Source organism: Mixophyes fleayi, chromosome 2 (genome assembly GCF_038048845.1).
Source record: "Mixophyes fleayi isolate aMixFle1 chromosome 2, aMixFle1.hap1, whole genome shotgun sequence".
Lineage (NCBI taxonomy): Eukaryota > Metazoa > Chordata > Amphibia > Anura > Limnodynastidae > Mixophyes > Mixophyes fleayi.
Window position 1 is genome coordinate 376519129 of NC_134403.1, and position 26869 is coordinate 376545997.

A 26869-nucleotide genomic window follows, 5' to 3' on the forward strand; every position below is an offset into this window, starting at 1 on the left:
TATACCAGTACATAGGATATACCCTGTGCTCATACCCAGCATATTACTGTATATAGCAGTACATAGGATATACTCTGGGCTCATACCCAGCATATTACTGTATATAGCAGTACATAGGATATACGCTGGGCTCATACACAGCATATTACTGTATATACCAGTACATGGGATATACTCTGGGCTCATACACAGCATATTACTGTATATACCAGTACATAGGATATACTCTGGGCTCATACACAGCATATTACTGTACATACCAGTACAAAGGATATACTCTGGGCTCATACACAGCATATTACTGTACATACCAGTACATGGGATATACTCTGGGCTCATACACAGCATATTACTGTATATACCAGTACATGGGATATACTATGGGCTCATACACAGCATATTACTGTATATACCAGTACATAGGATATACTCTAAGCTCATACACAGCATATTACTGTACATACCAGTACATAGGATATACTCTAAGCTCATACACAGCATATTACTGTACATACCAGTACATGGGATATACTCTGGGCTCATACACAGCATATTACTGTATATACCAGTACATGGGATATACTATGGGCTCATACCCAGCATATTACTGTATATAGCAGTACATAGGATATACTCTGGGCTCATACCCAGCATATTACTGTATATAGCAGTACATAGGATATACGCTGGGCTCATACACAGCATATTACTGTATATACCAGTACATAGGATATACTCTGGGCTCATACACAGCATATTACTGTATATACCCAGTACATAGGATATACTCTGGGCTCATACACAGCATATTACTGTATATACCAGTACATAGGATATACCCTGTGCTCATACCCAGCATATTACTGTATATAGCAGTACATAGGATATACTCTGGGCTCATACCCAGCATATTACTGTATATAGCAGTACATAGGATATACGCTGGGCTCATACACAGCATATTACTGTATATACCAGTACATGGGATATACTCTGGGCTCATACACAGCATATTACTGTATATACCAGTACATAGGATATACTCTGGGCTCATACACAGCATATTACTGTACATACCAGTACATAGGATATACTCTGGGCTCATACCCAGCATATTACTGTATATACCAGTACATGGGATATACTCTGGGCTCATACACAGCATATTACTGTATATACCAGTACATGGGATATACTCTGGGCTCATACACAGCATATTACTGTATATACCAGTACATAGGATATACTCTGGGCTCATACACAGCATATTACTGTACATACCAGTACATAGGATATACTCTGGGCTCATACACAGCATATTACTGTACATACCAGTACATGGGATATACTCTGGGCTCATACACAGCATATTACTGTATATACCAGTACATGGGATATACTATGGGCTCATACACAGCATATTACTGTATATACCAGTACATAGGATATACTCTAAGCTCATACACAGCATATTACTGTATATACCAGTACATAGGATATACTCTGGGCTCATACACAGCATATTACTGTATATACCAGTACATAGGATATACCCTGTGCTCATACACAGCATATTACTGTATATACCAGTACATAGGATATACTCTAAGCTCATACACAGCATATTACTGTATATACCAGTACATAGGATATACTCTGGGCTCATACACAGCATATTACTGTACATACCAGTACATGGGATATACTATGGGCTCATACACAGCATATTACTGTACATACCAGTACATGGGATATGCTCTGGGGTCATACACAGCATATTACTGTACATACCAGTACATAGGATATACTCTGGGCTCATACACAGCATATTACTGTACATACCAGTACATAGGATATACTCTGGGCTCATACACAGCATATTACTGTACATACCAGTACATGGGATATGCTCTGGGGTCATACACAGCATATTACTGTACATACCAGTACATAGGATATACTCTGGGCTCATACACAGCATATTACTGTATATACCAGTACATAGGATATACTCTGGGCTCATACACAGCATATTACTGTATATACCAGTACATAGGATATACTATGGGCTCATACACAGCATATTACTGTATATACCAGTACATAGGATATACTCTGGGCTCATACACAGCATATTACTGTATATACCAGTACATAGGATATACTCTGGGCTCATAAACAGCATATTACTGTATATACCAGTACATAGGATATACTCTGGGCTCATACACAGCATATTACTGTATATACCAGTACATAGGATATACCCCTGTGCTCATACCCAGCATATTACTGTATATAGCAGTACATAGGATATACTCTGGGCTCATACCCAGCATATTACTGTATATAAGCAGTACATAGGATATACGCTGGGCTCATACACAGCATATTACTGTATATACCAGTACATAGGATATACTCTGGGCTCATACACAGCATATTACTGTATATACCAGTACATAGGATATACTCTGGGCTCATACACAGCATATTACTGTATATACCAGTACATAGGATATACCCTGTGCTCATACCCAGCATATTACTGTATATACCAGTACATAGGATATACTCTGGGCTCATACCCAGCATATTACTGTATATAGCAGTACATAGGATATACGCTGGGCTCATACACAGCATATTACTGTATATACCAGTACATGGGATATACTCTGGGCTCATACACAGCATATTACTGTATATACCAGTACATAGGATATACTCTGGGCTCATACACAGCATATTACTGTACATACCAGTACATAGGATATACTCTGGGCTCATACCCAGCATATTACTGTATATACCAGTACATGGGATATACTCTGGGCTCATACACAGCATATTACTGTATATACCAGTACATGGGATATACTCTGGGCTCATACACAGCATATTACTGTATATACCAGTACATAGGATATACTCTGGCTCATACACAGCATATTACTGTACATACCAGTACATAGGATATACTCTGGGCTCATACACAGCATATTACTGTACATACCAGTACATGGGATATACTCTGGGCTCATACACAGCATATTACTGTAATATACCAGTACATGGGATATACTATGGGCTCATACACAGCATATTACTGTATATACCAGTACATAGGATATACTCTAAGCTCATACACAGCATATTACTGTATATACCAGTACATAGGATATACTCTGGGCTCATACACAGCATATTACTGTATATACCAGTACATAGGATATACCCTGTGCTCATATACAGCATATTACTGTATATACCAGTACATGGGATATACTATGGGCTCATACACAGCATATTACTGTATATACCAGTACATGGGATATACTCTAAGCTCATACACAGCATATTACTGTATATACCAGTACATAGGATATACTCTGGGCTCATACACAGCATATTACTGTACATACCAGTACATGGGATATACTATGGGCTCATACACAGCATATTACTGTACATACCAGTACATGGGATATGCTCTGGGGTCATACACAGCATATTACTGTATATACCAGTACATAGGATATACTCTGGGCTCATACACAGCATATTACTGTACATACCAGTACATAGGATATACTATGGGCTCATACACAGCATATTACTGTATATACCAGTACATAGGATATACCCTGTGCTCATACACAGCATATTACTGTATATACCAGTACATGGGATATACTCTGGGCTCATACACAGCATATTACTGTATATACCAGTACATAGGATATACCCTGTGCTCATACACAGCATATTACTGTATATACCAGTACATAGGATATACTCTGGGCTCATACACAGCATATTACTGTACATACCAGTACATAGGATATACTATGGGCTCATACACAGCATATTACTGTATATACCAGTACATAGGATATACCCTGTGCTCATACACAGCATATTACTGTATATACCAGTACATGGGATATACTCTGGGCTCATACACAGCATATTACTGTATATACCAGTACATAGGATATACTCTGGGCTCATACACAGCATATTACTGTACATACCAGTACATAGGATATACTCTGGGGCTCATACACAGCATATTACTGTACATACCAGTACATGGGATATACTCTGGGCTCATACACAGCATATTACTGTATATACCAGTACATGGGATATACTATGGGCTCATACACAGCATATTACTGTATATACCAGTACATAGGATATACTCTAAGCTCATACACAGCATATTACTGTATATACCAGTACATAGGATATACTCTGGGCTCATACACAGCATATTACTGTATATACCAGTACATAGGATATACTATGGGCTCATACACAGCATATTACTGTATATACCAGTACATAGGATATACTCTGGGCTCATACACAGTATATTACTGTACATACCAGTACATGGGATATACTATGGGCTCATACCCAGCATATTACTGTACATACCAGTACATAGGATATACTCTGGGCTCATACACAGCATATTACTGTACATACCAGTACATGGATATACTATGGGCTCATACACAGCATATTACTGTACATACCAGTACATGGGATATACTATGGGCTCATACACAGCATATTACTGTACATACCAGTACATGGGATATGCTCTGGGGTCATACACAGCATATTACTGTACATACCAGTACATAGGATATGCTCTGGGCTCATACACAGCATATTACTGTACATACCAGTACATAGGATATGCTCTGGGCTCATACACAGCATATTACTGTACATACCAGTACATGGGATATACTATGGGCTCATACACAGCATATTACTGTACATACCAGTACATGGGATATCCTCTGGGGTCATACACAGCATATTACTGTACATACCAGTACATAGGATATACTCTGGGCTCATACACAGCATATTACTGTATATACCAGTACATAGGATATACTCTGGGCTCATACACAGCATATACTGTATATACCAGTACATAGGATATACTCTGGGCTCATACACAGCATATTACTGTACATACCAGTACATAGGATATACTATGGGCTCATACACAGCATATTACTGTATATACCAGTACATAGGATATACCCTGTGCTCATACACAGCATATTACTGTATATACCAGTACATGGGATATACTCTGGGCTCATACACAGCATATTACTGTATATACCAGTACATAGGATATACTCTGGGCTCATACACAGCATATTACTGTATATACCAGTACATAGGATATACTATGGGCTCATACACAGCATATTACTGTATATAGCAGTACATAGGATATACTCTGGGCTCATACACAGCATATTACTGTACATACCAGTACATGGGATATACTCTGGGCTCATACACAGCATATTACTGTATATACCAGTACATAGGATATACCCTGTGCTCATACACAGCATATTACTGTATATATACCAGTACATGGGATATACTCTGGGCTCATACACAGCATATTACTGTATATACCAGTACATAGGATATACCCTGTGCTCATACACAGCATATTACTGTATATACCAGTACATAGGATATACTCTGGGCTCATACACAGCATATTACTGTACATACCAGTACATAGGATATACTATGGGCTCATACACAGCATATTACTGTATATACCAGTACATAGGATATACCCTGTGCTCATACACAGCATATTACTGTATATACCAGTACATGGGATATACTCTGGGCTCATACACAGCATATTACTGTATATACCAGTACATAGGATATACTATGGGCTCATACACAGCATATTACTGTATATACCAGTACATAGGATATACCCTGTGCTCATACACAGCATATTACTGTATATACCAGTACATGGGATATACTCTGGGCTCATACACAGCATATTACTGTATATACCAGTACATAGGATATACTCTGGGCTCATACACAGCATATTACTGTACATACCAGTACATAGGATATACTCTGGGCTCATACACAGCATATTACTGTACATACCAGTACATGGGATATACTCTGGGCTCATACACAGCATATTACTGTATATACCAGTACATGGGATATACTATGGGCTCATACACAGCATATTACTGTATATACCAGTACATAGGATATACTCTAAGCTCATACACAGCATATTACTGTATATACCAGTACATAGGATATACTCTGGGCTCATACACAGCATATTACTGTATATACCAGTAAAGGATATACCCTGTGCTCATACACAGCATATTACTGTATATACCAGTACATGGGATATACTATGGGCTCATACACAGCATATTACTGTATATACCAGTACATAGGATATACTCTAAGCTCATACACAGCATATTACTGTATATACCAGTACATAGGATATACTCTGGGCTCATACACAGCATATTACTGTACATACCAGTACATGGGATATACTATGGGCTCATACACAGCATATTACTGTACATACCAGTACATGGGATATGCTCTGGGGTCATACACAGCATATTACTGTACATACCAGTACATAGGATATACTCTGGGCTCATACACAGCATATTACTGTATATACCAGTACATAGGATATACTCTGGGCTCATACACAGCATATTACTGTATATACCAGTATATAGGATATACTCTGGGCTCATACACAGCATATTACTGTATTATACCAGTACATAGGATATACTATGGGCTCATACACAGCATATTACTGTATATACCAGTACATAGGATATACTCTGGGCTCATACACAGCATATTACTGTATATACCAGTACATAGGATATACTCTGGGCTCATACCCAGCATATTACTGTATATACCAGTACATAGGATATACTCTGGGCTCATACACAGCATATTACTGTATATACCAGTACATAGGATATACCCTGTGCTCATACCCAGCATATTACTGTATATAGCAGTACATAGGATATACTCTGGGCTCATACCCAGCATATTACTGTATATAGCAGTACATAGGATATACGCTGGGCTCATACACAGCATATTACTGTATATACCAGTACATAGGATATACTCTGGGCTCATACACAGCATATTACTGTATATACCAGTACATAGGATATACTCTGGGCTCATACACAGCATATTACTGTATATACCAGTACATAGGATATACCCTGTGCTCATACCCAGCATATTACTGTATATAGCAGTACATAGGATATACTCTGGGCTCATACCCAGCATATTACTGTATATAGCAGTACATAGGATATACGCTGGGCTCATACACAGCATATTACTGTATATACCAGTACATGGGATATACTCTGGGCTCATACACAGCATATTACTGTATATACCAGTACATAGGATATACTCTGGGCTCATACACAGCATATTACTGTACATACCAGTACATAGGATATACTCTGGGCTCATACCCAGCATATTACTGTATATACCAGTACATGGGATATACTCTGGGCTCATACACAGCATATTACTGTATATACCAGTACATGGGATATACTCTGGGCTCATACACAGCATATTACTGTATATACCAGTACATAGGATATACTCTGGGCTCATACACAGCATATTACTGTACATACCAGTACATAGGATATACTCTGGGCTCATACACAGCATATTACTGTACATACCAGTACATGGGATATACTCTGGGCTCATACACAGCATATTACTGTATATACCAGTACATAGGATATACTATGGGCTCATACACAGCATATTACTGTATATACCAGTACATAGGATATACTCTGGGCTCATACACAGCATATTACTGTATATACCAGTACATAGGATATACTCTGGGCTCATACCCAGCATATTACTGTATATACCAGTACATAGGATATACTCTGGGCTCATACACAGCATATTACTGTATATACCAGTACATAGGATATACCCTGTGCTCATACCCAGCATATTACTGTATATAGCAGTACATAGGATATACTCTGGGCTCATACCCAGCATATTACTGTATATAGCAGTACATAGGATATACGCTGGGCTCATACACAGCATATTACTGTATATACCAGTACATAGGATATACTCTGGGCTCATACACAGCATATTACTGTATATACCAGTACATAGGATATACTCTGGGCTCATACACAGCATATTACTGTATATACCAGTACATAGGATATACCCTGTGCTCATTACCCAGCATATTACTGTATATAGCAGTACATAGGATATACTCTGGGCTCATACCCAGCATATTACTGTATATAGCAGTACATAGGATATACGCTGGGCTCATACACAGCATATTACTGTATATACCAGTACATGGGATATACTCTGGGCTCATACACAGCATATTACTGTATATACCAGTACATAGGATATACTCTGGGCTCATACACAGCATATTACTGTACATACCCAGTACATAGGATATACTCTGGGCTCATACCCAGCATATTACTGTATATACCAGTACATGGGATATACTCTGGGCTCATACACAGCATATTACTGTATATACCAGTACATGGGATATACTCTGGGCTCATACACAGCATATTACTGTATATACCAGTACATAGGATATACTCTGGGCTCATACACAGCATATTACTGTACATACCAGTACAAAGGATATACTCTGGGCTCATACACAGCATATTACTGTACATACCAGTACATGGGATATACTCTGGGCTCATACACAGCATATTACTGTATATACCAGTACATGGGATATACTATGGGCTCATACACAGCCATATTACTGTATATACCAGTACATAGGATATACTCTAAGCTCATACACAGCATATTACTGTACATACCAGTACATAGGATATACTCTAAGCTCATACACAGCATATTACTGTACATACCAGTACATGGGATATACTCTGGGCTCATACACAGCATATTACTGTATATACCAGTACATGGGATATACTATGGGCTCATACCCAGCATATTACTGTATATAGCAGTACATAGGATATACTCTGGGCTCATACCCAGCATATTACTGTATATAGCAGTACATAGGATATACGCTGGGCTCATACACAGCATATTACTGTATATACCAGTACATAGGATATACTCTGGGCTCATACACAGCATATTACTGTATATACCAGTACATAGGATATACTCTGGGCTCATACACAGCATATTACTGTATATACCAGTACATAGGATATACCCTGTGCTCATACCCAGCATATTACTGTATATAGCAGTACATAGGATATACTCTGGGCTCATACCCAGCATATTACTGTATATAGCAGTACATAGGATATACGCTGGGCCTCATACACAGCATATTACTGTATATACCAGTACATGGGATATACTCTGGGCTCATACACAGCATATTACTGTATATACCAGTACATAGGATATACTCTGGGCTCATACACAGCATATTACTGTACAAACCAGTACATAGGATATACTCTGGGCTCATACCCAGCATATTACTGTATATACCAGTACATGGGATATACTCTGGGCTCATACACAGCATATTACTGTATATACCAGTACATTGGATATACTCTGGGCTCATACACAGCATATTACTGTATATACCAGTACATAGGATATACTCTGGGCTCATACACAGCATATTACTGTACATACCAGTACATAGGATATACTCTGGGCTCATACACAGCATATTACTGTACATACCAGTACATGGGATATACTCTGGGCTCATACACAGCATATTACTGTATATACCAGTACATGGGATATACTATGGGCTCATACACAGCATATTACTGTATATACCAGTACATAGGATATACTCTAAGCTCATACACAGCATATTACTGTATATACCAGTACATAGGATATACTCTGGGCTCATACACAGCATATTACTGTATATACCAGTACATAGGATATACCCTGTGCTCATACACAGCATATTACTGTATATACCAGTACATAGGATATACTCTAAGCTCATACACAGCATATTACTGTATATACCAGTACTTAGGATATACTCTGGGCTCATACACAGCATATTACTGTACATACCAGTACATGGGATATACTATGGGCTCATACACAGCATATTACTGTACATACCAGTACATGGGATATGCTCTGGGGTCATACACAGCATATTACTGTACATACCAGTACATAGGATATACTCTGGGCTCATACACAGCATATTACTGTACATACCAGTACATAGGATATACTCTGGGCTCATACACAGCATATTACTGTACATACCAGTACATGGGATATGCTCTGGGGTCATACACAGCATATTACTGTACATACCAGTACATAGGATATACTCTGGGCTCATACACAGCATATTACTGTATATACCAGTACATAGGATATACTCTGGGCTCATACACAGCATATTACTGTATATACCAGTACATAGGATATACTATGGGCTCATACACAGCATATTACTGTATATACCAGTACATAGGATATACTCTGGGCTCATACACAGCATATTACTGTATATACCAGTACATAGGATATACTCTGGGCTCATAAACAGCATATTACTGTATATACCAGTACATAGGATATACTCTGGGCTCATACACAGCATATTACTGTATATACCAGTACATAGGATATACCCTGTGCTCATACCCAGCATATTACTGTATATAGCAGTACATAGGATATACTCTGGGCTCATACCCAGCATATTACTGTATATAGCAGTACATAGGATATACGCTGGGCTCATACACAGCATATTACTGTATATACCAGTACATAGGATATACTCTGGGCTCATACACAGCATATTACTGTATATACCAGTACATAGGATATACTCTGGGCTCATACACAGCATATTACTGTATATACCAGTACATAGGATATACCCTGTGCTCATACCCAGCATATTACTGTATATACCAGTACATAGGATATACTCTGGGCTCATACCCAGCATATTACTGTATATAGCAGTACATAGGATATACGCTGGGCTCATACACAGCATATTACTGTATATACCAGTACATGGGATATACTCTGGGCTCATACACAGCATATTACTGTATATACCAGTACATAGGATATACTCTGGGCTCATACACAGCATATTACTGTACATACCAGTACGTAGGATATACTCTGGCTCATACCCAGCATATTACTGTATATACCAGTACATGGGATATACTCTGGGCTCATACACAGCATATTACTGTATATACCAGTACATGGGATATACTCTGGGCTCATACACAGCATATTACTGTATATACCAGTACATAGGATATACTCTGGGCTCATACACAGCATATTACTGTACATACCAGTACATAGGATATACTCTGGGCTCATACACAGCATATTACTGTACATACCAGTACATGGGATATACTCTGGGCTCATACACAGCATATTACTGTATATACCAGTACATGGGATATACTATGGGCTCATACACAGCATATTACTGTATATACCAGTACATAGGATATACTCTAAGCTCATACACAGCATATTACTGTATATACCAGTACATAGGATATACTCTGGGCTCATACACAGCATATTACTGTATATACCAGTACATAGGATATACCCTGTGCTCATATACAGCATATTACTGTATATACCAGTACATGGGATATACTATGGGCTCATACACAGCATATTACTGTATATACCAGTACATGGGATATACTCTAAGCTCATACACAGCATATTACTGTATATACCAGTACATAGGATATACTCTGGGCTCATACACAGCATATTACTGTACATACCAGTACATGGGATATACTATGGGCTCATACACAGCATATTACTGTACATACCAGTACATGGGATATGCTCTGGGGTCATACACAGCATATTACTGTATATACCAGTACATGGGATATACCCTGTGCTCATACACAGCATATTACTGTATATACCAGTACATGGGATATACTATGGGCTCATACACAGCATATTACTGTATATACCAGTACATGGGATATACTCTAAGCTCATACACAGCATATTACTGTATATACCAGTACATAGGATATACTCTGGGCTCATACACAGCATATTACTGTACATACCAGTACATGGGATATACTATGGGCTCATACACAGCATATTACTGTACATACCAGTACATGGGATATGCTCTGGGGTCATACACAGCATATTACTGTACATACCAGTACATAGGATATACTCTGGGCTCATACACAGCATATTACTGTACATACCAGTACATAGGATATACTATGGGCTCATACACAGCATATTACTGTATATACCAGTACATAGGATATACCCTGTGCTCATACACAGCATATTACTGTATATACCAGTACATGGGATATACTCTGGGCTCATACACAGCATATTACTGTATATACCAGTACATAGGATATACTCTGGGCTCATACACAGCATATTACTGTATATACCAGTACATAGGATATACTATGGGCTCATACACAGCATATTACTGTATATAGCAGTACATAGGATATACTCTGGGCTCATACACAGCATATTACTGTACATACCAGTACATGGGATATACTCTGGGCTCATACACAGCATATACTGTATATACCAGTACATAGGATATACTCTGGGCTCATACACAGCATATTACTGTACATACCAGTACATAGGATATACTATGGGCTCATACACAGCATATTACTGTATATAGCAGTACATAGGATATACCCTGTGCTCATACACAGCATATTACTGTATATACCAGTACATGGGATATACTCTGGGCTCATACACAGCATATTACTGTATATACCAGTACATAGGATATACCCTGTGCTCATACACAGCATATTACTGTATATACCAGTACATAGGATATACTCTGGGCTCATACACAGCATATTACTGTACATACCAGTACATAGGATATACTATGGGCTCATACACAGCATATTACTGTATATACCAGTACATAGGATATACCCTGTGCTCATACACAGCATATTACTGTATATACCAGTACATGGGATATACTCTGGGCTCATACACAGCATATTACTGTATATACCAGTACATAGGATATACCCTGTGCTCATACACAGCATATTACTGTATATACCAGTACATAGGATATACTCTGGGCTCATACACAGCATATTACTGTACATACCAGTACATAGGATATACTATGGGCTCATACACAGCATATTACTGTATATACCAGTACATAGGATATACCCTGTGCTCATACACAGCATATTACTGTATATACCAGTACATGGGATATACTCTGGGCTCATACACAGCATATTACTGTATATACCAGTACATAGGATATACCCTGTGCTCATACACAGCATATTACTGTATATACCAGTACATAGGATATACTCTGGGCTCATACACAGCATATTACTGTATATACCAGTACATAGGATATACTATGGGCTCATACACAGCATATTACTGTATATACCAGTACATAGGATATACTATGGGCTCATACACAGCATATTACTGTACATACCAGTACATGGGATATACTCTGGGCTCATACACAGCATATTACTGTATATACCAGTACATAGGATATACTCTGGGCTCATACACAGCATATTACTGTACATACCAGTACATAGGATATACTCTGGGCTCATACACAGCATATTACTGTACATACCAGTACATAGGATATACTCTGGGCTCATACACAGCATATTACTGTACATACCAGTACATAGGATATACCCTGTGCTCATACACAGCATATTACTGTATATACCAGTACATAGGATATACTCTGGGCTCATACACAGCATATTACTGTATATACCAGTACATAGGATATACCCTGTGCTCATACACAGCATATTACTGTATATACCAGTACATAGGATATACTCTGGGCTCATACACAGCATATTACTGTACATAGCAGTACATAGGATATACTCTGGGCTCATACACAGCATATTACTGTACATACCAGTACATAGGATATACTATGGGCTCATACACAGCATATTACTGTATATACCAGTACATAGGATATACTCTGGGCTCATACACAGTATATTACTGTACATACCAGTACATGGGATATACTATGGGCTCATACCCAGCATATTACTGTACATACCAGTACATAGGATATACTCTGGGCTCATACACAGCATATTACTGTACATACCAGTACATGGGATATACTATGGGCTCATACACAGCATATTACTGTACATACCAGTACATGGGATATGCTCTGGGGTCATACACAGCATATTACTGTACATACCAGTACATAGGATATACTCTGGGCTCATACACAGCATATTACTGTACATACCAGTACATAGGATATACTCTGGGCTCATACACAGCATATTACTGTACATACCAGTACATAGGATATACTCTGGGCTCATACACAGCATATTACTGTACATACCAGTACATGGGATATACTATGGGCTCATACACAGCATATTACTGTACATACCAGTACATGGGATATGCTCTGGGGTCATACACAGCATATTACTGTACATACCAGTACATAGGATATACTCTGGGCTCATACACAGCATATTACTGTATATACCAGTACATAGGATATACTCTGGGCTCATACACAGCATATACTGTACATACCAGTACATAGGATATACTCTGGGCTCATACACAGCATATTACTGTACATACCAGTACATAGGATATACTATGGGCTCATACACAGCATATTACTGTATATACCAGTACATAGGATATACCCTGTGCTCATACACAGCATATTACTGTATATACCAGTACATGGGATATACTCTGGGCTCATACACAGCATATTACTGTATATACCAGTACATAGGATATACCCTGTGCTCATACACAGCATATTACTGTATATACCAGTACATAGGATATACTCTGGGCTCAAACACAGCATATTACTGTACATACCAGTACATAGGATATACTATGGGCTCATACACAGCATATTACTGTATATACCAGTACATAGGATATACCCTGTGCTCATACACAGCATATTACTGTATATACCAGTACATGGGATATACTCTGGGCTCATACACAGCATATTACTGTATATACCAGTACATAGGATATACCCTGTGCTCATACACAGCATATTACTGTATATACCAGTACATAGGATATACTCTGGGCTCATACACAGCATATTACTGTATATACCAGTACATAGGATATACTATGGGCTCATACACAGCATATTACTGTACATACCAGTACATGGGATATACTCTGGGCTCATACACAGCATATTACTGTATATACCAGTACATAGGATATACTCTGGGCTCATACACAGCATATTACTGTACATACCAGTACATAGGATATACTCTGGGCTCATACACAGCATATTACTGTACATACCAGTACATAGGATATACCCTGGGCTCATACACAGCATATTACTGTACATACCAGTACATAGGATATACCCTGGGCTCATACACAGCATATTACTGTACATACCAGTACATAGGATATACCCTGTGCTCATACACAGCATATTACTGTATATACCAGTACATAGGATATACTCTGGGCTCATACACAGCATATTACTGTATATACCAGTACATAGGATATACCCTGTGCTCATACACAGCATATTACTGTATATACCAGTACATAGGATATACTCTGGGCTCATACACAGCATATTACTGTATATAGCAGTACATAGGATATACTCTGGGCTCATACACAGCATATTACTGTACATACCAGTACATAGGATATACTATGGGCTCATACACAGCATATTACTGTATATACCAGTACATAGGATATACTCTGGGCTCATACACAGTATATTACTGTACATACCAGTACATGGGATATACTATGGGCTCATACCCAGCATATTACTGTACATACCAGTACATAGGATATACTCTGGGCTCATACACAGCATATTACTGTACATACCAGTACATGGGATATACTATGGGCTCATACACAGCATATTACTGTACATACCAGTACATGGGATATGCTCTGGGGTCATACACAGCATATTACTGTACATACCAGTACATAGGATATACTCTGGGCTCATACACAGCATATTACTGTATATACCAGTACATAGGATATACTCTGGGCTCATACACAGCATATACTGTATATACCAGTACATAGGATATACTCTGGGCTCATACACAGCATATTACTGTACATACCAGTACATAGGATATACTATGGGCTCATACACAGCATATTACTGTATATACCAGTACATAGGATATACCCTGTGCTCATACACAGCATATTACTGTATATACCAGTACATGGGATATACTCTGGGCTCATACACAGCATATTACTGTATATACCAGTACATAGGATATACTCTGGGCTCATACACAGCATATTACTGTATATACCAGTACATAGGATATACTATGGGCTCATACACAGCATATTACTGTATATAGCAGTACATAGGATATACTCTGGGCTCATACACAGCATATTACTGTACATACCAGTACATAGGATATACTCTGGGCTCATACACAGCATATTACTGTACATACCAGTACATAGGATATACTATGGGCTCATACACAGCATATTACTGTATATACCAGTACATAGGATATACCCTGTGCTCATACACAGCATATTACTGTATATACCAGTACATAGGATATACCCTGTGCTCATACACAGCATATTACTGTATATACCAGTACATGGGATATACTCTGGGCTCATACACAGCATATTACTGTATATACCAGTACATAGGATATACCCTGTGCTCATACACAGCATATTACTGTATATACCAGTACATAGGATATACTCTGGGCTCATACACAGCATATTACTGTACATACCAGTACATAGGATATACTATGGGCTCATACACAGCATATTACTGTATATACCAGTACATAGGATATACCCTGTGCTCATACACAGCATATTACTGTATATACCAGTACATGGGATATACTCTGGGCTCATACACAGCATATTACTGTACATACCAGTACATGGGATATGCTCTGGGGTCATACACAGCATATTACTGTACATACCAGTACATAGAATATACTCTGGGCTCATACACAGCATATTACTGTACATACCAGTACACAGGATATACTCTGGGCTCATACACAGCATATTACTGTACATACCAGTACATAGGATATACTCTGGGCTCATACACAGCATATTACTGTACATACCAGTACATGGGATATACTATGGGCTCATACACAGCATATTACTGTACATACCAGTACATGGGATATGCTCTGGGGTCATACACAGCATATTACTGTACATACCAGTACATAGGATATACTCTGGGCTCATACACAGCATATTACTGTATATACCAGTACATAGGATATACTCTGGGCTCATACACAGCATATACTGTATATACCAGTACATAGGATATACTCTGGGCTCATACACAGCATATTACTGTACATACCAGTACATAGGATATACTATGGGCTCATACACAGCATATTACTGTATATACCAGTACATAGGATATACCCTGTGCTCATACACAGCATATTACTGTATATACCAGTACATGGGATATACTCTGGGCTCATACACAGCATATTACTGTATATACCAGTACATAGGATATACCCTGTGCTCATACACAGCATATTACTGTATATACCAGTACATGGGATATACTCTGGGCTCATACACAGCATATTACTGTATATACCAGTACATAGGATATACCCTGTGCTCATACACAGCATATTACTGTATATACCAGTACATAGGATATACTCTGGGCTCATACACAGCATATTACTGTACATACCAGTACATAGGATATACTATGGGCTCATACACAGCATATTACTGTATATACCAGTACATAGGATATACCCTGTGCTCATACACAGCATATTACTGTATATACCAGTACATGGGATATACTCTGGGCTCATACACAGCATATTACTGTATATACCAGTACATAGGATATACCCTGTGCTCATACACAGCATATTACTGTATATACCAGTACATAGGATATACTCTGGGCTCATACACAGCATATTACTGTACATACCAGTACATGGGATATACCATGGGCTCATACACAGCATATTACTGTATATACCAGTACATAGGATATACCCTGTGCTCATACACAGCATATTACTGTATATACCAGTACATGGGATATACTCTGGGCTCATACACAGCATATTACTGTATATACCAGTACATAGGATATACCCTGTGCTCATACACAGCATATTACTGTATATACCAGTACATAGGATATACTCTGGGCTCATACACAGCATATTACTGTATATACCAGTACATAGGATATACTATGGGCTCATACACAGCATATTACTGTATATACCAGTACATAGGATATACTATGGGCTCATACACAGCATATTACTGTACATACCAGTACATGGGATATACTCTGGGCTCATACACAGCATATTACTGTATATACCAGTACATAGGATATACTCTGGGCTCATACACAGCATATTACTGTACATACCAGTACATAGGATATACTCTGGGCTCATACACAGCATATTACTGTACATACCAGTACATAGGATATACTCTGGGCTCATACACAGCATATTACTGTACATACCAGTACATAGGATATACCCTGTGCTCATACACAGCATATTACTGTATATACCAGTACATAGGATATACTCTGGGCTCATACACAGCATATTACTGTATATACCAGTACATAGGATATACCCTGTGCTCATACACAGCATATTACTGTATATACCAGTACATAGGATATACTCTGGGCTCATACACAGCATATTACTGTACATACCAGTACATAGGATATACTATGGGCTCATACACAGCATATTACTGTATATACCAGTACATAGGATATACCCTGTGCTCATACACAGCATATTACTGTATATACCAGTACATGGGATATACTCTGGGCTCATACACAGCATATTACTGTATATACCAGTACATAGGATATACTCTGGGCTCATACACAGCATATTACTGTATATACCAGTACATAGGATATACTATGGGCTCATACACAGCATATTACTGTATATAGCAGTACATAGGATATACTCTGGGCTCATACACAGCATATTACTGTACATACCAGTACATGGGATATACTCTGGGCTCATACACAGCATATACTGTATATACCAGTACATAGGATATACTCTGGGCTCATACACAGCATATTACTGTACATACCAGTACATAGGATATACTATGGGCTCATACACAGCATATTACTGTATATACCAGTACATAGGATATACCCTGTGCTCATACACAGCATATTACTGTATATACCAGTACATGGGATATACTCTGGGCTCATACACAGCATATTACTGTATATACCAGTACATAGGATATACCCTGTGCTCATACACAGCATATTACTGTATATACCAGTACATAGGATATACTCTGGGCTCATACACAGCATATTACTGTACATACCAGTACATAGGATATACTATGGGCTCATACACAGCATATTACTGTATATACCAGTACATAGGATATACCCTGTGCTCATACACAGCATATTACTGTATATACCAGTACATGGGATATACTCTGGGCTCATACACAGCATATTACTGTATATACCAGTACATAGGATATACCCTGTGCTCATACACAGCATATTACTGTATATACCAGTACATAGGATATACTCTGGGCTCATACACAGCATATTACTGTATATACCAGTACATAGGATATACTATGGGCTCATACACAGCATATTACTGTACATACCAGTACATGGGATATACTCTGGGCTCATACACAGCATATTACTGTATATACCAGTACATAGGATATACTCTGGGCTCATACACAGCATATTACTGTACATACCAGTACATAGGATATACTCTGGGCTCATACACAGCATATTACTGTATATACCAGTACATAGGATATACTCTGGGCTCATACACAGCATATTACTGTATATACCAGTACATAGGATATACCCTGTGCTCATACACAGCATATTACTGTATATACCAGTACATAGGATATACTCTGGGCTCATACACAGCATATTACTGTATATAGCAGTACATAGGATATACTCTGGGCTCATACACAGCATATTACTGTACATACCAGTACATAGGATATACTATGGGCTCATACACAGCATATTACTGTATATACCAGTACATAGGATATACTCTGGGCTCATACACAGTATATTACTGTACATACCAGTACATGGGATATACTATGGGCTCATACACAGTATATTACTGTACATACCAGTACATGGGATATACTATGGGCTCATAGACAGCATATTACTGTACATACCAGTACATGGGATATACTCTGGGCTCATACACAGCATATTACTGTATATACCAGTACATAGGATATACTCTGGGCTCATACACAGCATATTACTGTATATACCAGTACATAGGATATACTCTGGGCTCATACACAGCATATTACTGTATATACCAGTACATAGGATATACTATGGGCTCATACACAGCATATACTGTACATACCAGTACATGGGATATACTATGGGCTCATACACAGCATATTACTGTATATACCAGTACATAGGATATACTCTGGGCTCATACACAGCATATTACTGTATATAGCAGTACATAGGATATACTCTGGGCTCATACACAGCATATTACTGTATATACCAGTACATAGGATATACTCTGGGCTCATACACAGCATATTACTGTATATACCAGTACATAGGATATACTCTGGGCTCATACACAGCATATACTGTACATACCAGTACATGGGATATACTATGGGCTCATACACAGCATATTACTGTATATACCAGTACATAGGATATACTCTGGGCTCATACACAGCATATTACTGTACATACCAGTACATGGGATATACTCTGGGCTCATACACAGCATATTACTGTACATACCAGTACATGGGATATACTATGGGCTCATACACAGCATATTACTGTATATACCAGTACATAGGATATATTCTGGGCTCATACACAGCATATTACTGTACATACCAGTACATGGGATATACTCTGGGCTCATACACAGCATATACTGTACATACCAGTACATAGGATATACTCTGGGCTCATACACAGCATATTACTGTATATAGCAGTACATAGGATATACTCTGGGCTCATACACAGCATATACTGTATATACCAGTACATAGGATATACTCTGGGCTCATACACAGCATATTACTGTACATACCAGTACATGGGATATACTCTGGGCTCATACACAGTATATTACTGTATATACCAGTACATAGGATATACTCTGGGCTCATACACAGCATATTACTGTACATACCAGTACATGGGATATACTCTGGGCTCATACACAGCATATACTGTACATACCAGTACATGGGATATACTCTGGGCTCATACACAGCATATACTGTACATACCAGTACATGGGATATACTCTGGGCTCATACACAGTATATTACTGTACATACCAGTACATGGGATATACTCTGGGCTCATACACAGCATATTACTGTATATACCAGTACATAGGATATACTCTGGGCTCATACACAGCATATTACTGTATATACCAGTACATAGGATATACTCTGGGCTCATACACAGTATATTACTGTACATACCAGTACATAGGATATACTCTGGGCTCATACACAGCATATACTGTATATACCAGTACATAGGATATACTCTGGGCTCATACACAGCATATACTGTACATACCAGTACATAGGATATACTCTGGGCTCATACACAGCATATTACTGTACATACCAGTACATGGGATATACTCTGGGCTCATACACAGCATATACTGTACATACCAGTACATGGGATATACTATGGGCTCATACACAGCATATTACTGTACATACCAGTACATAGGATATACTATGGGCTCATACACAGCATATTACTGTATATACCAGCACATGGGATATACTCTGGGCTCATACACAGCATATTACTGTATATACCAGTACATGGGATATACTCTGGGCTCATACACAGCATATACTGTATATACCAGTACATAGGATATACTCTGGGCTCATACACAGCATATACTGTACATACCAGTACATAGGATATACTCTGGGCTCATACACAGCATATTACTGTACATACCAGTACATGGGCTATACTCTGGGCTCATACACAGCATATACTGTACATACCAGTACATGGGATATACTATGGGCTCATACACAGCATATTACTGTACATACCAGTACATAGGATATACTATGGGCTCATACACAGCATATTACTGTATATACCAGCACATGGGATATACTCTGGGCTCATACACAGCATATTACTGTACATACCAGTACATGGGATATACTCTGGGCTCATACACAGCTTCATACAACCAGAGTATAATATTACATGGACACTAGACTGAAATGGATATTCTGGATTTGAGTTCTGTGCAGAGAACTAAGTGTGTAAATACCATCTCTGGATAAAACCATTTCTGTGGGACAGAGGGACAGGGGGCTTCTTACACACAGCCGGCAGGTAAACGCCCTCAGTGCTCCCTACTGCCCCATCCTCTCTGGACAGATGTCCCCCTGGCCTGTAGAACGGGAGTGGGGCAGATATTGGTGGTGCTGGACAGGAGCGGTTAGTACATATATAGGAAAAGGTCTTGTCCAAAAAGATACCGACAATGGTGGGGCTTCCGGTGGGCTGCAGCCGCCAGTCACAGAATGTACAGAAAGCTTCTATATGATGCTTATATGAAGATATTTATTCTCTCTGGTGGAGGCTGAAACAGGTCATAGAGGTGTAATATATTCATTTATATCCCAGATATGAAATGGGAGCGGATCTGATTCGAGATGAATGTTGCTGGTTGGTGACTGGGGCTGTAGTTTTATTCTATGGGACCGATCTGGATTCTTTAATTTAAGACTTTGCTATTATAGCTAAAAATGTGTATTTGTATATTAGCAGCTGGGTTTGGTGTTGTTAGGTGGTTTTCTTTCTTGTGTTTTAAGTTGGACGTATACGTCGTTCTAATTAGCTTTATTGTTTTTTTGAAAGGAGGGCTACTAGCCCATGTAAAACACTAGCCTATGATGGTATACTTGCATGAAGCTGCTTATCACAGCTAGTCGGGCCAATATAAACACATTCAGGTATAATGAGAGTGGTGGTGGCTGGTGCACAGGTGACCCGGTAGTCAGTAGGTGACCCGGTAGTCAGTAGGTGACCCTCACAGTCAGTAGGTGACCCGGTAGTCAGTAGGTGACCCGGTAGTCAGTAGGTGACCCTCACAGTCAGTAGGTGACCCGGTAGTCAGTAGGTGACCCTCACAGTCAGTAGGTGACCCTCACAGTCAGTAGGTGACCCTCACAGTCAGTAGGTGACCCTCACAGTCAGTAGGTGACCCGGTAGTCAGTAGGTGACCCGGTAGTCAGTAGGTGACCCGGTAGTCAGTAGGTGACCCTCACAGTCAGTAGGTGACCCGGTAGTCAGTAGGTGACCCTCACAGTCAGTAGGTGACCCTCACAGTCAGTAGGTGACCCGGTAGTCAGTAGGTGACCCTCACAGTCAGTAGGTGACCCGGTAGTCAGTAGGTGACCCTCACAGTCAGTAGGTGACCCTCACAGTCAGTAGGTGACCCGGTAGTCAGTAGGTGACCCTCACAGTCAGTAGGTGACCCTCACAGTCAGTAGGTGACCCGGTAGTCAGTAGGTGACCCGGTAGTCAAGTGATAACCAGATGAAAACCCCATAAAAGCAGTGGAGGAAGAGGTAGAAGAGACAATCCCGCCACCAGGTTCATCAACAACTATAGGCTGCGGGAAGGTTCTGGACTACAGGCTTGTTAGGTACATTCTTATTTCTCTCTACATAACCGGCACTGATCAAGCTTCCTCCAACCCTCAAACATACTTACAGGTTCTTAGCCGCCCCAAAGCCTCCTGGGAATATAACTGCATCATGATCCTGAGCGTTCAACTGTGACAAGGCTGCGATGTCGCCGCGGGCAAGACGAGCCGACTCCACCAACACGTTCCTGGCCGGAGAGAGAGTCACGTTAGGCAGAGACAATGATGTCACCGATGAGCAGAGCGCAGGTTATAACACAGCACAAGAAACACTGAATTCTAGAAAACTCTGTTTACACCCAACGGAAAGTTTATCAGAGAGTGGAAACATAAATAGAACTGAAACACAATGTACAATTACACTCACTGCAAAAGGGCTAAATGTAGGTTGTGCAGCACAGTCTGTTACATACATCCATCGAAGGTTAAGGTGTTGAGAATCATGTTTCAAACATAAGTGTATAATTCAGTTTAACAATGTATGTATTTAATTATAACACATAATAACAACAACATTAACTAGTAAACATGTGTTACTATATTATGTCTCATTACTAACAAGCTATTCTGCACATCTTTACTTGTAGTGATTAATTCATTTCATTATAAGATGGTCATTTTCACACAAATAGATAGATAATATTAATTACACCACTGGACATTACTAATCCCCTGGTGATATTTACCATTATAACAGCTCAGTGACTGTGTATAATTACACTGCGTTTAAAGCCTTCCGCAACCACAGCAGTAACACACTGAGAACCCTGAAGACGTCGAAAACAACGAAAAGCATTGGGGCATTTGGCCACACACAGGCTTCCGTACTAGGAATGTGTCACAAGGTTACCTGCTCCCCATTACAGCGCTGTCCGTCCCTGACAGCACAACGGCTGACACCCAGAAGTATCAGCATCACCTGACCGCAAACCAGGAGGCGTGGAAATCAAACCCGCTGACACTGTAGCAAGGACTCCCAGTCCTTGTTCACTCCTGTGCTCCTCACTTCCCCGAGTTACTGTCCTGTTCATTGACCGCTCGTGTACCAGACCCCGGCTTGTGCCGACATCTCACCCACTTCATGATGCTTCTACCGCATTACCCTCCTGTGTATTAGACTCTGACACTCCATCTGCCTCCTGACTCTGTAACCGCTCCTGTACCAGACCCCGGCTTGTGCTGACATCTCACCCGCTTCCTGATTCCGCTACCGCATTGCCCTCCTGTGTATTAGACTCTGACACTCCATCTGCCACCAGTACCTATTACTTTATTAACCATTTGTGTACCAATTCAGACTCTTCCTTCTCCTAATGTGTCCAGTATCGTGTGTTACACCTAGTGGCAGGTCAGGTCCATCCCGCCTTGCGGCGGTTCTTGGTGCATACAGGGGAATCCGATAGACTCCGCACCGCTGGTCAGCCAGCACCAATCTAGGTTACCACAAGGAATCCGACCACTCGGTCCATTACAGAATCTGACGGCTAAAAGATCAGGAAGAAAACACCGGGCTGCGTAGGAATGAATGTGGTTACTGTTATACAATAACAACTGTCTTAGTTTTGCCCCATAAAATTGGTTGGAGGAGTCGGGCACGATCTGTCGACATTGAACACCTCGCAAACTAGCTCTTAACATGAAGAGCTCCCGCCACATAGAGAATCACAGCTGCTAGGTGTCCTCAGCGCTGAGCACCAGGGAGAGCGCTGGCAGCACTAGGGTTAATGTGTTTTGGGAGGTTTGAGGTGAAGGAGAATGAGAGAGGAGAAGAGGAGTGAAGGAATGTGACTAAGAGCACTCGTACTTAATGTAAGTTACTACTCTTATTAATAAAACTGTATGTATAACATCTTATATTGTTCTCTGTCATCAATCCATAGAACAGTAGTGGAGTGGAGGCGTGGGGTTGCTGAAAGTCTCTATAAACCCCTTATTTGGGCAGCTTACGCAGCGATTTATCAATCTCTAAATTCTTTAGAATACTGTTTTATTAATTTTATATGTGTATACAGTATATTAGAGAGCCTCTCCCCCAGGACGACCCTATAGATCTATAAATACAGGAGCCGAGAGCCTCTCCACCAGGACGACCCTATAGATCTATAAATACAGGAGCCGAGAGCCTCTCCACCAGGACGACCCTATAGATCTATAAATACAGGAGCCGAGAGCCTCTCCACCAGGACGACCCTATAGATCTATAAATACATAGATGAGTTCTCATCAAGCAGGCCCTACAGATAACGACTATGATGCTAATTATCAGTGTGGATTGTTTACTGTCTTGAGTGTGAGGTTACATAGCAGCAAAATATCTCATACCTGCTCTCCTGAGACGCTTCTCCTTTACTGTGATCAATAACATGCATCTGTGGGATATTGGGAGCAAACATCTTTACTTCCGCTCCTGCGCGACTCAGGTGGACAAGGATCCTAAAAAGAGAGAGGACCATTACATCAGTCATAGGAGAGGTCACAAAACCTGGGTCTCAAGCAGATAATACAATAACTCAGTACGGAAGATGAGAGTGGGCAGCGTTTCAGCGGAGAGGAGACCGGGCGGGCAGCCAGCGCGGCGATAGAGAGGGGACTGGACAGCCACCTGAATCAAGTGGTGGTGGTTAGGGGAAGGGGCTCAAGCAGCAGGGGGGAAGGGCCCAGCAAGAGGCGGGTAGGGGGGGGAGGAAGGGCCGAGCAAGAGGCGGATAGGGGGGGGAGGAAGGGCAGAGCAAGAGGCGGATAGGGGGGGAAGGGCCGAGCATGAGGCGGATAGGGGGGGGAGGAAGGGCCGAGCAAGAGGCGGGTAGGGGGGGGAGGAAGGGCCGAGCAAGAGGCGGGTAGGGGGGGGAGGAAGGGCCGAGCAAGAGGCGGGTAGGGGGGGGAGGAAGGGCCGAGCAAGAGGCGGGTAGGGGGGGGAGGAAGGGCCGAGCAAGAGGCGGATAGGGGGGGGAGGAAGGGCCGAGCAAGAGGCGGAT

At 40.0% G+C, this 26869-nt stretch overlaps 1 protein-coding gene across 1 annotated transcript in view; it reads right to left on the reverse strand.

Annotated features, from left to right (window-relative positions):
* The window catches only part of GATD3 (glutamine amidotransferase class 1 domain containing 3), a 52854-nt gene that overhangs the window by 22883 nt on the left and 3102 nt on the right, over positions 1 to 26869 (reverse strand). The window contains exons 3-4 of the mRNA XM_075197543.1: positions 26217 to 26327; positions 23963 to 24082 (exon numbers count right to left, since the gene is read on the reverse strand). Coding sequence (XP_075053644.1) covers positions 23963 to 24082; positions 26217 to 26327 — 231 coding nt within the window. The remainder of the gene's footprint in view (positions 1 to 23962; positions 24083 to 26216; positions 26328 to 26869) is intronic.